The sequence below is a fragment of the Oncorhynchus gorbuscha genome, linkage group LG12, assembly GCF_021184085.1.
Source record: "Oncorhynchus gorbuscha isolate QuinsamMale2020 ecotype Even-year linkage group LG12, OgorEven_v1.0, whole genome shotgun sequence".
Taxonomy (NCBI): domain Eukaryota; kingdom Metazoa; phylum Chordata; class Actinopteri; order Salmoniformes; family Salmonidae; genus Oncorhynchus; species Oncorhynchus gorbuscha.
The window spans coordinates 68,274,816-68,288,443 of NC_060184.1; the positions used below are offsets into that span (position 1 = coordinate 68,274,816).

Genomic DNA, 13,628 nt, shown 5'->3' on the forward strand with positions numbered 1-13,628 from the left:
TGGATGTTAGCACCAGCCACATGGATGTTAGCACCAGCCACATGGAGGTTAGCACCAGCCACATGGATGTTAACACCAGCCACATGGAGGTTAGCACCAGCCACATGGATGTTAACACCAGCCACATGGAGGTTAGCACCAGCCACATGGATGTTAACACCAGCCACATGGAGGTTAGCACCAGCCACATGGATGTTAACACCAGCCACATGGAGGTTAGCACCAGCCACATGGATGTTAACACCAGCCACATGGAGGTTAGCACCAGCCACATGGAGGTTAGCACCAGCCACATGGAGGTTAGCACCAGCCACATGGATGTTAGCACCAGGCACATGGATGTTAACACCAGCCACATGGAGGTTAGCACCAGCCACATGGATGTTAACACCAGCCACATGGATGTTAGCACCAGCCACATGGAGGTTAGCACCAGCCACATGGAGGTTAGCACCAGCCACATGGATGTTAGCACCAGGCACATGGAGGTTAGCACCAGCCACATGGATGTTAACACCAGCCACATGGAGGTTAGCACCAGCCACATGGATGTTAGCACCAGCCACATGGAGGTTAGCACCAGCCACATGGAGGTTAGCACCAGCCACATGGAGGCGCCCTGGAGTTTTACTGAGAGCCAGTGAACTCTCCTCAATGTGGTTTTCATTTCCCACTCTCTGATAAGCCACACAGCCCTGCCTACAGCCCTACATACAGCCCAACCTACAGCCCTACCTACAGCCCTACATACAGCCGTACCTACAGCCCTACCTATAGCCCCACATACAGCCCTACCTACAGCCCTACATACAGCCCCACATACAGCCCTACCTACAGCCCAACATACAGCCCTACCTACAGCCCCACATACAGCCCTACCTATAGCCCTACCTACAGCCCAACATACAGCCCAACATACAGCCCCACATACAGCCCTACCTACAGCCCTACATACAGCCCTACCTACAGCCCAACATACAACCCTACCTACAGCCCCACATACAGCCCTACCTACAGCCCCACATACAGCCCTACCTATAGCCCTACATACAGCTTCCAGCAATCTATATACCAGCCACAGAGGAGTGGGGATTCTTTCTCAAAGAGCTCAAGAAATAAATGGTTGCAAAACAAACAAGAGTATTCCCATGTTTCAACATTCCCCAGATAGAGCTGCCTTATCTGCAGTTTTATGATGGGCCAGATAGCAGGATAGAAACAGCATTCCAGGAATCCAGGGAAAGAGATAGTAAAAGAGCGAGAGAGAAATTACTAATGAGAAGGACAGAGAAAGAAAGAGGGGGGAGCGAAAGAGAAAGAATGACAGAGAGAGAGAAAGTACTAATGACAATATCAGAGAGAGTAAGAGGAGAGAGAGCGAGAAAGTGAGAGAGAGGGATAGAGAGGGATAGAATGCTAATTGAGAGGTAGTGAACATAGGCCTGTAACAGAATGATAGATCCATACCTTTGGAGGTCTCGAGCCACTCCTGTTTGACACTGTAGCGAACCTGTGCCTTGGGCTGGCTCTCAGGGAGGTGACACTGGATCACAGCCGTGTTCCCCTCATCCACCTCAATGTCCTGCTGGTTGTCTTGCTCAAAGTCTCGCAGCTCTGAGGTACACAGAGAGAGAGAGAGGAGGTCAGGACAGACATTAATACACGCAGATACTGGGGCGGCAGGGTAGCCTAGTGGTTACAGCGTTGGACTAGTAACCGGAAGGTTGCAAGTTCACACCCCCGAGCTGACAAGGTACAAATCTGTAGTTCTACCCCTGAACAGGCAGTTAACCCACTGTTCCTATGCCGTCATTGAAAATAAGAATTTGTTCTTAACTGACTTGCCTAGTTAAATAAAGGTACAAAATATAAATAACAAAAAAAATAAACATGCAACCAACAGATTGGTTAGTGGTTGGTTACTGTGGGACAGACTGAGGGCCTGACTGGTTAGTGGTTGGTTACTGTGGGACAGACTGAGGGCCTGACTGGTTAGTGGTTGGTTACTGTGGGACAGACTGAGGGCCTGACTGGTTAGTGGTTGGTTACTGTGGGACAGACTGAGGGCCTGACTGGTTAGTCGTTGGTTACTGTGGGACAGACTGAGGGCCTGACTGGTTAGTCGTTGGTTACTGTGGGACAGACTGAGGGCCTGACTGGTTAGTGGTTGGTTACTGTGGGACAGACTGAGGGCCTGACTGGTTACTGTGGGACAGAGACTGAGGGCCTGACTGGTTAGTGGTTGGTTACTGTGGGAAACTGGAGAGGGATTACTGGAGGGCCATGTGCTCCCACTCTGTTCTGCACACAGTCTGCACAGAACAGACACTGGGCTGACCCCTGACCTCTCACCCCCCTCCGAGGGGGCTACATCGGCTGGGCCAGGGTTAGAGGTGCCTCTACAGTTTCAAGGAAAGAACAACCAGCGTGGATTGGGAGGAAATAGCATTGCTAGACTTTAGAACATTAAGTGGGGGAGTAGAGTAAAAGGGGGGTAGAGAGAGAGAGGGGGTAGAGAGAGGGAGTAGAGAGAGGGGGAAGAGAGAGAGAGAGGGAGTAGAGAGAGGGGGAAGAGAGAGAGGGGGAAGAGAGAGGGGAGAGAGGAGTAGAGAGAGAGGGGGTAGAGAGAGAGGGAGTAGAGAGAGGGGGGGTAGAGAGTAGAGAGGGGGAGTAGAGAGAGGAGGGGAGTAGAGAGAAAGGGGGAGTAGAGAGAAAGGGGGGAGTAGAGAGCGAGAGAGACAAATAAGGTTGAGAAATAACGTTTAAAAAGAAAGTGAGAGAGAAAAAGAGAGAACCCAAAAGACAGAGGGGGGAAAGGGGGAACATTCAACATAACAAATGATCAGAGCTGTAGTGTGTCCTGGAGGCAGGGAGTCCATCAGTGAAATGAAACACAAATACAACTCCCTAACCTAATTAAATGTCTACCAGTCTCTGTTGATTTATTATGTTTCACAAAGATGGCGGCACTCCATTATTTTCAGAGGTGCACGGCTGGTTGTTATTCTAGGACTGCTCGACTCTTTGGCAAAAACGTAACCAAGCCACTCATACACAGTGAACTGACTAGACAGCCAGATACCGTTATATACATTTCTAAGTAGATGCTTTGAAGTGTATATTCACTTTAGATGCTGAACATACCAACTTTACCATGGGTGACAGACAGTGTGGGAGGTTTTTCATATCTGATCTATTCCCCCTGCAGGCAGTGTGGGCTGTCTGGGGAAGTTTTAATGGGAGAGGGGAGCTACAGGGGTTGGCCTTGACAGGTGCCCCCCCACCTCCATCCGACCTGCTACCAACCCCTATACCGAGAGATATGAGAAACACAAGACATGTCATGCTGGGTAGTGTGTGTGTGTGTGTGTGTGTGGACAAGGGGGTGGAGTCTCGAAGAGACACTGTGTGATGCTCCATTTGCTAAATCAATCATGCCCTGTTTTTACAGCTACCCCTCCCTCCCTCCCTACTCCCCCTCTTCCCCACCCTTGCATTCTTCCACTGAAAAGCCCCCTATGTGCCTCTCAGGTGTGTGACAGAAAGAAAGAAATACAAAGAAAGAGAAACAACTATATAGGAATAACTGTTGAACAACTATATGGGAATAACTGTCAAACAACTATATAGGAATAACTGTCGAACAACTATATAGGAATAACTGTCGAACAACTATATAGGAATAACTACAGAACAACTATATAGGAATAACTACAGAACAACTATATAGGAATAACTGTAGAACAACTATATAGGAATAACTACAGAACAACTATATGGGAATAACTGTCAAACAACTATATAGGAATAACTGTAGAACAACTATATAGGAATAACTACAGAACAACTATATAGGAATAACTGTAGAACAACTATATAGGAATAACTGTTGAACAACTATATGGGAATAACTGTCAAACAACTATGTAGGAATAACTGTCGAACAACTATATAGGAATAACTGTCAAACAACTATGTAGGAATAACTGTCAAACAACTATATAGGAATAACTGTCAAACAACTATATAGGAATAACTGTAGAACAACTATATAGGAATAACTGTAGAACAACTATATAGGAATAACTGTAGAACAACTATATAGGAATAACTGTAGAACAACTATATAGGGATAACTGTAGAACAACTATATAGGAATAACTGTCAAACAACTATATAGGAATAACTACAGAACAACTATATAGGAATAACTGTCAAAAAACTATATAGGAATAACTACAGAACAACTATATAGGAATAACTGTAGAACAACTATATAGGAATAACTACAGAACAACTATATAGGAATAACTACAGAACAACTATATAGGAATAACTGTAGAACAACTATATAGGAATAACTACAGAACAACTATATAGGAATAACTGTAGAACAACTATATAGGAATAACTGTAGAACAACTATATAGGAATAACTGTCAAACAACTATATAGGAATAACTGTCGAACAACTATATAGGAATAACTGTCGAACAACTATATAGGAATAACTACAGAACAACTATATAGGAATAACTGTAGAACAACTATATAGGAATAACTGTAGAACAACTATATAGGAATAACTGTAGAACAACTATATAGGAATAACTGTTGAACAACTATATGGGAATAACTGTCAAACAACTATATAGGAATAACTGTAAATGTAAACTGTCGAACAACTATATATGAATAACTACAGAACAACTATATAGGAATAACTACAGAACAACTATATAGGAATAACTGTAGAACAACTATATAGGAATAACTGTAGAACAACTATATAGGAATAACTGTCAAACAACTATATAGGAATAACTGTCGAACAACTATATAGGAATAACTGTAGAACAACTATATAGGAATAACTGTCAAACAACTATGTAGGAATAACTGTCAAACAACTATATAGGAATAACTGTCAAACAACTATATAGGAATAACTGTCGAACAACCATATAGGAATAACTGTCAAACAACTATGTAGGAATAACTGTCAAACAACTATATAGGAATAACTGTCAAACAACTATATAGGAATAACTGTCGAACAACTATATAGGAATAACTGTAGAACAACTATATAGGAATAACTGTAGAACAACTATATAGGAATAACTGTAGAACAACTATATAGGGATAACTGTAGAACAACTATATAGGAATAACTGTCAAAAAACTATATAGGAATAACTACAGAACAACTATATAGGAATAACTGTAGAACAACTATATAGGAATAACTACAGAACAACTATATAGGAATAACTACAGAACAACTATATAGGAATAACTGTAGAACAACTATATAGGAATAACTACAGAACAACTATATAGGAATAACTGTAGAACAACTATATAGGAATAACTGTAGAACAACTATATAGGAATAACTGTCAAACAACTATATAGGAATAACTGTCAAACAACTATATAGGAATAACTGTCGAACAACCATATAGGAATAACTGTCAAACAACTATGTAGGAATAACTGTCAAACAACTATATAGGAATAACTGTCAAACAACTATATAGGAATAACTGTCGAACAACTATATAGGAATAACTGTAGAACAACTATATAGGAATAACTGTAGAACAACTATATAGGAATAACTGTAGAACAACTATATAGGGATAACTGTAGAACAACTATATAGGAATAACTACAGAACAACTATATAGGAATAACTGTCAAAAAACTATATAGGAATAACTACAGAACAACTATATAGGAATAACTGTAGAACTATATAGGAATAACTACAGAACAACTATATAGGAATAACTGTAGAACAACTATATAGGAATAACTACAGAACAACTATATAGGAATAACTGTAGAACAACTATATAGGAATAACTGTAGAACAACTATATAGGAATAACTGTCAAACAACTATATAGGAATAACTGTCAAACAACTATATAGGGATAACTGTAGAACAACTATATAGGAATAACTGTCAAACAACTATATAGGAATAACTACAGAACAACTATATAGGAATAACTGTAGAACAACTATATAGGAATAACTGTAGAACAACTGTATAGGAATAACTACAGAACAACTATATAGGAATAACTACAGAACAACTATATAGGAATAACTGTAGAACAACTATATAGGAATAACTACAGAACAACTATGTAGGAATAACTGTAGAACAACTATATAGGAATAACTGTAGAACAACTATATAGGGATAACTGTAGAGCAACTATATAGGGATAACTGTCGAACAACTATATAGGAATAACTGTAGAACAAATATATAGGAATAACTGTAGAACAACTATATAGGGGTAACTGTCAAACAACTATATAGGAATAACTACAGAACAACTATATAGGAATAACTGTAGAGCAACTATATATGTGTTGTTGCGTGACCATAAGGTGGGTTGGTGGTCAGTGTCTGAGAGAATGTGTGTGAGTGCAGTCTCAGCACAGTCATCATTTGTTTAGGTTAAGTGTGTTCACATGTATGTATGTTCGTATGGGTTACTGTTCGGGTGTGTGTGTATGTGTCTGTGATCCTCCTGTATATGTACACACGTTTGTGTGTGTTCCCGCATGCGTGTGCATGTGTACTACTGTCCCTGTGTGAGTGAGATGCTGGTCGAGCAGGATGAATGGTATTTATAAAGTGGAGCTGGACTGCTCCAGGATTACTTGGCAATGCCAGTTTAAATACTTTAAGACAGACTTTGCATACATCATCTCCATGTGCAGGGGGGGTAGTGGCTAGTAGAGATACAGATGTTTTATTTTATTGTATTTAACTTTGATTTAACTGCAACACTACATAAAGAGACACCACCACAACACTACATGAAGAAAGACACCACAACACTACATGAAGAGAGACACCACAACACTACATAAAGAGAGACACCACAACACTACATAAAGAGAGACACCACCACAACACTACATAAAGAGAGACACCACAACACTACATAAAGAGAGACACCACAACACTACATAAAGAGAGACACCACAACACTACATAAAGAGACACAATCACAACACTACATAAAGAGACACCACCACAACACTACATAAAGAGACACCACCACAACACTACATAAAGAGACACCACCACAACACTACATAAAGAGACACCACCACAACACTACATAAAGAGACACCACCACAACACTACATAAAGAGACACAACCACAACACTACATAGACACCACCACAACACTACATAAAGAGACACAACCACAACACTACATAAAGAGACACCACCACAACACTATATAAAGAGACACCACAACACTACATAGAGAGACACCACAACACTACATAAAGAGACACCACCACAACACTACACAAAGAAAGACACCACAACACTACATAAATAGACACCACCACAACACTACATAAAGAGACAGCACAACACTACATAGACACCACCACAACACTACATAAAGAGACACCACCACAACACTACATAGAGAGAGACACAACCACAACACTACATAAAGAGAGACACCACAACACTACATAGACACCACCACAACACTACATAAAGAGACACCACCACAACACTACATAAAGAGAGACACAACCACAACACTACATAAATAGACACCACCACAACACTACATAAAGAGACAGCACAACACTACATAGACACCACCACAACACTACATAAAGAGACACAACCACAACACTACATAAAGAGACACAACCACAACACTACATAAAGAGAGACACAACCACAACACTACATAAATAGACACCACCACAACACTACATAAAGAGACAGCACAACACTACATAGACACCACCACAACACTACATAAAGAGACACCACCACAACACTACATAAAGAGACACCACCACAACACTACATAAAGAGAGACACAACCACAACACTACATAAAGAGACACAACCACAACACTACATAAAGAGAGACACAACCACAACACTACATAAAGAGAGACACCACCACAACACTACATAAAGAGAGACACCACCACAACACTACATGAAGAGACACCACCACAACACTACATAAAGAGAGACACAACCACAACACTACATAAAGAGAGACACCACCACAACACTACATAAAGAGAGACACAACCACAACACTACATAAAGAGAGACACCACCACAACACTACATAAAGAGAGACACAACCACAACACTACATAAAGAGAGACACCACCACAACACTACATAAAGAGACACCACCACAACACTACATAAAGAGACACAACCACAACACTACATAAAGAGACACCACCACAACACTACATAAAGAGAGACACCACCACAACACTACATAAAGAGACACCACCACAACACTACATAAAGAGAGACACAACCACAACACTACATAAAGAGAGACACCACCACAACACTACATAAAGAGAGACACAACACCACAACACTACAAAGAGAGACACCACACAACCACAACACCACAACACTACATAAAGAGAGACACAACCACAACACTACATAAAGAGAGACACCACCACAACACTACATAAAGAGAGACACCACCACAACACTACATTAAGAGAGACACCACAACACTACATAAAGAGAGACACAACCACAACACTACATAAAGAGAGACACCACCACAACACTACATAAAGAGAGACACAACCACAACACTACATAAAGAGAGACACCACAACACTACATAAAGAGAGACACAACCACAACACTACATAAAGAGACACCACCACAACACTACATAAAGAGACACACCACCACAACACTACATAAAGAGACACAACCACAACACTACATAAAGAGACACCACCACAACACTACATAAAGAGAGACACCACAACACTACATAAAGAGAGACACCACAACACTACATAAAGAGAGACACCACCACAACACTACATAAAGAGAGACACCACAACACTACATAAAGAGACACCACCACAACACTACATAAAGAGAGACACAACCACAACACTACATAAAGAGAGACACCACAACACTACATAAAGAGAGACACCACCACAACACTACATAAAGAGACACACAACCACAACACTACATAGACACCACCACAACACTACATAAAGAGAGACACAACCACAACACTACATAAAGAGACACCACCACAACACTACATAAAGAGAGACACCACAACACTACATAAAGAGAGACACAACCACAACACTACATAAAGAGAGACACAACCACAACACTACATAAAGAGAGACACCACAACACTACATAAAGAGAGACACCACCACAACACTACATAAAGAGAGACACCACCACAACACTACATAAAGAGAGACACCACCACAACACTACATAAAGAGAGACACCACAACACTACATAAAGAGAGACACAACCACAACACTACATAAAGAGAGACACCACCACAACACTACATAAAGAGAGACACCACAACAACACTACATAAAGAGAGACACCACCACAACACTACATAAAGAGATACCACCACAACACTACATAAAGAGACACCACTACATAAAGAGACACCACAACACTACATAAAGAGAGACACCACCACAACACTACATAAAGAGACACCACCACAACACTACATAAAGAGACACCACAACACTACACAAAGAGAGAGCTAAGACAACAACACAGCATGGCTGTGTGTTCTAGGGACCCGTCCGTATGTCTGTTAGGAGGAGGTTGGTTGTCTACTAAGGAATTCAAACAGGGAGTTTTACATAATGTGAAAACAGCTTGGTTCCAGTGGGAGAGAGCTCAGAAAGACTCTTCAGAGTGAGATAGCAGGAGGGCCAGAGCCCAAACACACACCAGGAGGAAGAGCTATGGACTGCAAGGATGGAGCCATGAGACAATGTTTTCCTTCCCACACACACACACACACACACACACACACACACACACACACACACACACACACACACACACACACACACACACACACACACACACACACACACACACACACACACACACACAAAAAGATAGCGTCTGTCTTTCTGGCTCCACAAGAACATACATCATTATGACTCACACTATACACATTAATCAATGACAATCAATGACATGTAATGCCCCACACACACACACACACACACACACACACACACACACACACACACACACACACACACACACACACACACACACACACACACACACACACACACAGAATGAGAGGATGAAGAGAGAATGAGAGGATGAAGAGAGAGAATGAGAGGATGAGAGAGAAGGATGAAGAGAATGAGAGAGAATGAGAATGAGAGAGAATGAGAGGATGAGAGAGAGAATGAGAGGATGAAGAGAGAGAATGAGAGGATGAAGAGAGAGAATGAGAGGATGAAGAGAGAGAATGAGAGGATGAAGAGAGAATGAGAGGATGAAGAGAGAGAATGAGAGGATGAAGAGAGAGAATGAGAGGATGAAGAGAGAGAATGAGAGGATGAAGAGAGAGAATGAGAGGATGAAGAGAGAGAATGAGAGGATGAAGAGAGAGAATGAGAGGATGAAGAGAGAATGAGAGGATGAAGAGAGAGAATGAGAGGATGAAGAGAGAGAATGAGAGGATGAAGAGAGAGAATGAGAGGATGAAGAGAGAGAATGAGAGGATGAAGAGAGAGAATGAGAGGATGAAGAGAGAGAATGAGAGGATGAAGAGAGAGAGAATGAGAGGATGAAGAGAGAGAGAATGAGAGGATGAAGAGAGAGAATGAGAGGATGAAGAGAGAGAATGAGAGGATGAAGAGAGAGAGAATGAGAGGATGAAGAGAGAGAATGAGAGGATGAAGAGAGAGAATGAGAGGATGAAGAGAGAGAGAATGAGAGGATGAAGAGAGACAGAATGAGAGGATGAAGAGAGAGAATGAGAGGATGAAGAGAGAGAATGAGAGGATGAAGAGAGAGAATGAGAGGATGAAGAGAGAGAATGAGAGGATGAAGAGAGACAGAATGAGAGGATGAAGAGAGAGAATGAGAGGATGAAGAGAGAGAATGAGAGGATGAAGAGAGAGAATGAGAGGATGAAGAGAGAGAATGAGAGGATGAAGAGAGACAGAATGAGAGGATGAAGAGAGAGAATGAGAGGATGAAGAGAGAGACTGAGAGGATGAAGAGAGAGAATGAGAGGATGAATAGAGAGAATGAGAGGATGAAGAGAGAGAATGAAAGAGAGAGAGAGAATGTAAGGAGGGTGAGTGAGGTGAGAGAGGGAGACTGTGACATCATGTCTCATCTTGTGAGGGGATTCTGTCTCAACTGGCCTAAAAACACCTCCTGTTTCTCAACAGCTACACTACACTCTAAAAACACCTCCTGTTTCTCAACAGCTACACTACATTTTAAAACACCTCCTGTTTCTCAACAGCTACACTACACTCTAAAACACCTCCTGTTTCTCAACACAGCTACACTACATTCTAAAAACACCTCCTGTTTCTCAACAGCTACACTACGCTCTAAAAACATCTCCTGTTTCTCAACAGCTACACTACACTCTAAAACATCTCCTGTTTCTCAACAGCTACACTACACTCTAAAAACATCTCCTGTTTCTCAACAGCTACACTACACTCTAAAAACATCTCCTGTTTCTCAACAGCTACACTACACTCTAAAAACATCTCCTGTTTCTCAACAGCTACACTACACTCTAAAAACACCTCCTGTTTCTCAACAGCTACACCACACTCTAAAAACACCTCCTGTTTCTCAACAGCTACACCACACTCTAAAAACACCTCCTGTTTCTCAACAGCTACACTACACTCTAAAAACATCTCCTGTTTCTCAACAGCTACACTACACTCTAAAAACACCTCCTGTTTCTCAACAGCTACACTACACTCTAAAACACCTCCTGTTTCTCAACAGCTACACCACACTCTAAAAACATCTCCTGTTTCTCAACAGCTACACCACACTAAAAACACTGTTTCTCAACAAAACATCTCCTGTTTCTCAACAGCTACACTACACTCTAAAAACACCTCCTGTTTCTCAACAGCTACACTACACTATAAAAACACCTCCTGTTTCTCAACAGCTACACCACACTCTAAAAACACCTCCTGTTTCTCAACAGCTACACTACACTCTAAAAACATCTCCTGTTTCTCAACAGCTACACTACACTCTAAAAACACCTCCTGTTTCTCAACAGCTACACTACACTCTAAAAACATCTCCTGTTTCTCAACAGCTACACTACACTCTAAAAACACCTCCTGTTTCTCAACAGCTACACCACACTCTAAAAACACCTCCTGTTTCTCAACAGCTACACTACATTCTAAAACACCTCCTGTTTCTCAACACAGCTACACTACATTCTAAAACACCTCCTGTTTCTCAACACAGCTACACTACACTCTAAAAACACCTCCTGTTTCTCAACACAGCTACACTACACTCTAAAAACACCTCCTGTTTCTCAACACAGCTACACTACACTCTAAAAACACCTCCTGTTTCTCAACAGCTACACTACACTCTAAACCACCTCCTGTTTCTCAACAGCTACACTACATTCTAAACCACCTCCTGTTTCTCAACAGCTACACTACACTCTAAAAACACCTCCTGTTTCTCAACAGCTACACTACATTCTAAAACACCTCCTGTTTCTCAACAGCTACACTACATTCTAAAACACCTCCTGTTTCTCAACACAGCTACACTACATTCTAAAACACCTCCTGTTTCTCAACAGCTACACTACACTCTAAAAACACCTCCTGTTTCTCAACACAGCTACACTACACTCTAAAAACACCTCCTGTTTCTCAACACAGCTACACTACACTCTAAAAACACCTCCTGTTTCTCAACACAGCTACACTACACTCTAAAAACACCTCCTGTTTCTCAACACAGCTACACTACACTCTAAAAACACCTCCTGTTTCTCAACACAGCTACACTACATTCTAAAACACCACCTGTTTCTCAACACAGCTACACTACACTCTAAAAACACCTCCTGTTTCTCAACAGCTACACTACACTCTAAAACACCTCCTGTTTCTCAACACAGCTACACTACACTCTAAAGACACTACACACCCTCTAAAAACACTACACACACTCTCTAAAGACACTACACACACTGTCTAAAACACTACACACACTGTCTAAAAACACTACACACTGTCTAAAATCACTACACACACGCTCTCTCTAAAAACACTACACACACACACTCTGTAAAAACACTACACACACACTCTGTAAAAACACTACACACACTCTCTCTAAAAACACTACACACACACACACACTCTCTAAAAACACTACACTCTCTGTAAAAACATTACACTCTCTCTAAAAACACTACACACACGCTCTCTCTAAAAATACTACACACACACACTCTGTAAAAACACTACAAACACACTCTCTCTACAAACACTACGCACACTCTAAAAACACAATACAGTCTCTGTAAAAACACTACACACACTTTAAAAACACTACACACCCTCTAAAGACAATACACACCCTTTAAAGACACACACTCTAAAAACACTACACCCACACACTCTGTAAAACACTACACACACACACACTCTGTAAAACACTACACACACACACTCTAAAAACACTACACACACACTATAAAAACACTACACACAC

The 13,628-nt window shown here is 41.3% G+C and overlaps 1 protein-coding gene across 1 annotated transcript in view; it reads right to left on the bottom strand.

The window, feature by feature from the left end:
• LOC123991302 (brother of CDO-like) overlaps window positions 1–13,628 on the bottom strand; it is a 67,098-nt gene that overhangs the window by 12,806 nt on the left and 40,664 nt on the right. Inside the window, exon 4 of the mRNA XM_046292763.1 lies at window positions 1,468–1,614. Within this exon, the coding sequence (XP_046148719.1) occupies window positions 1,468–1,614 (147 nt within the window). The remainder of the gene's footprint in view (window positions 1–1,467; window positions 1,615–13,628) is intronic.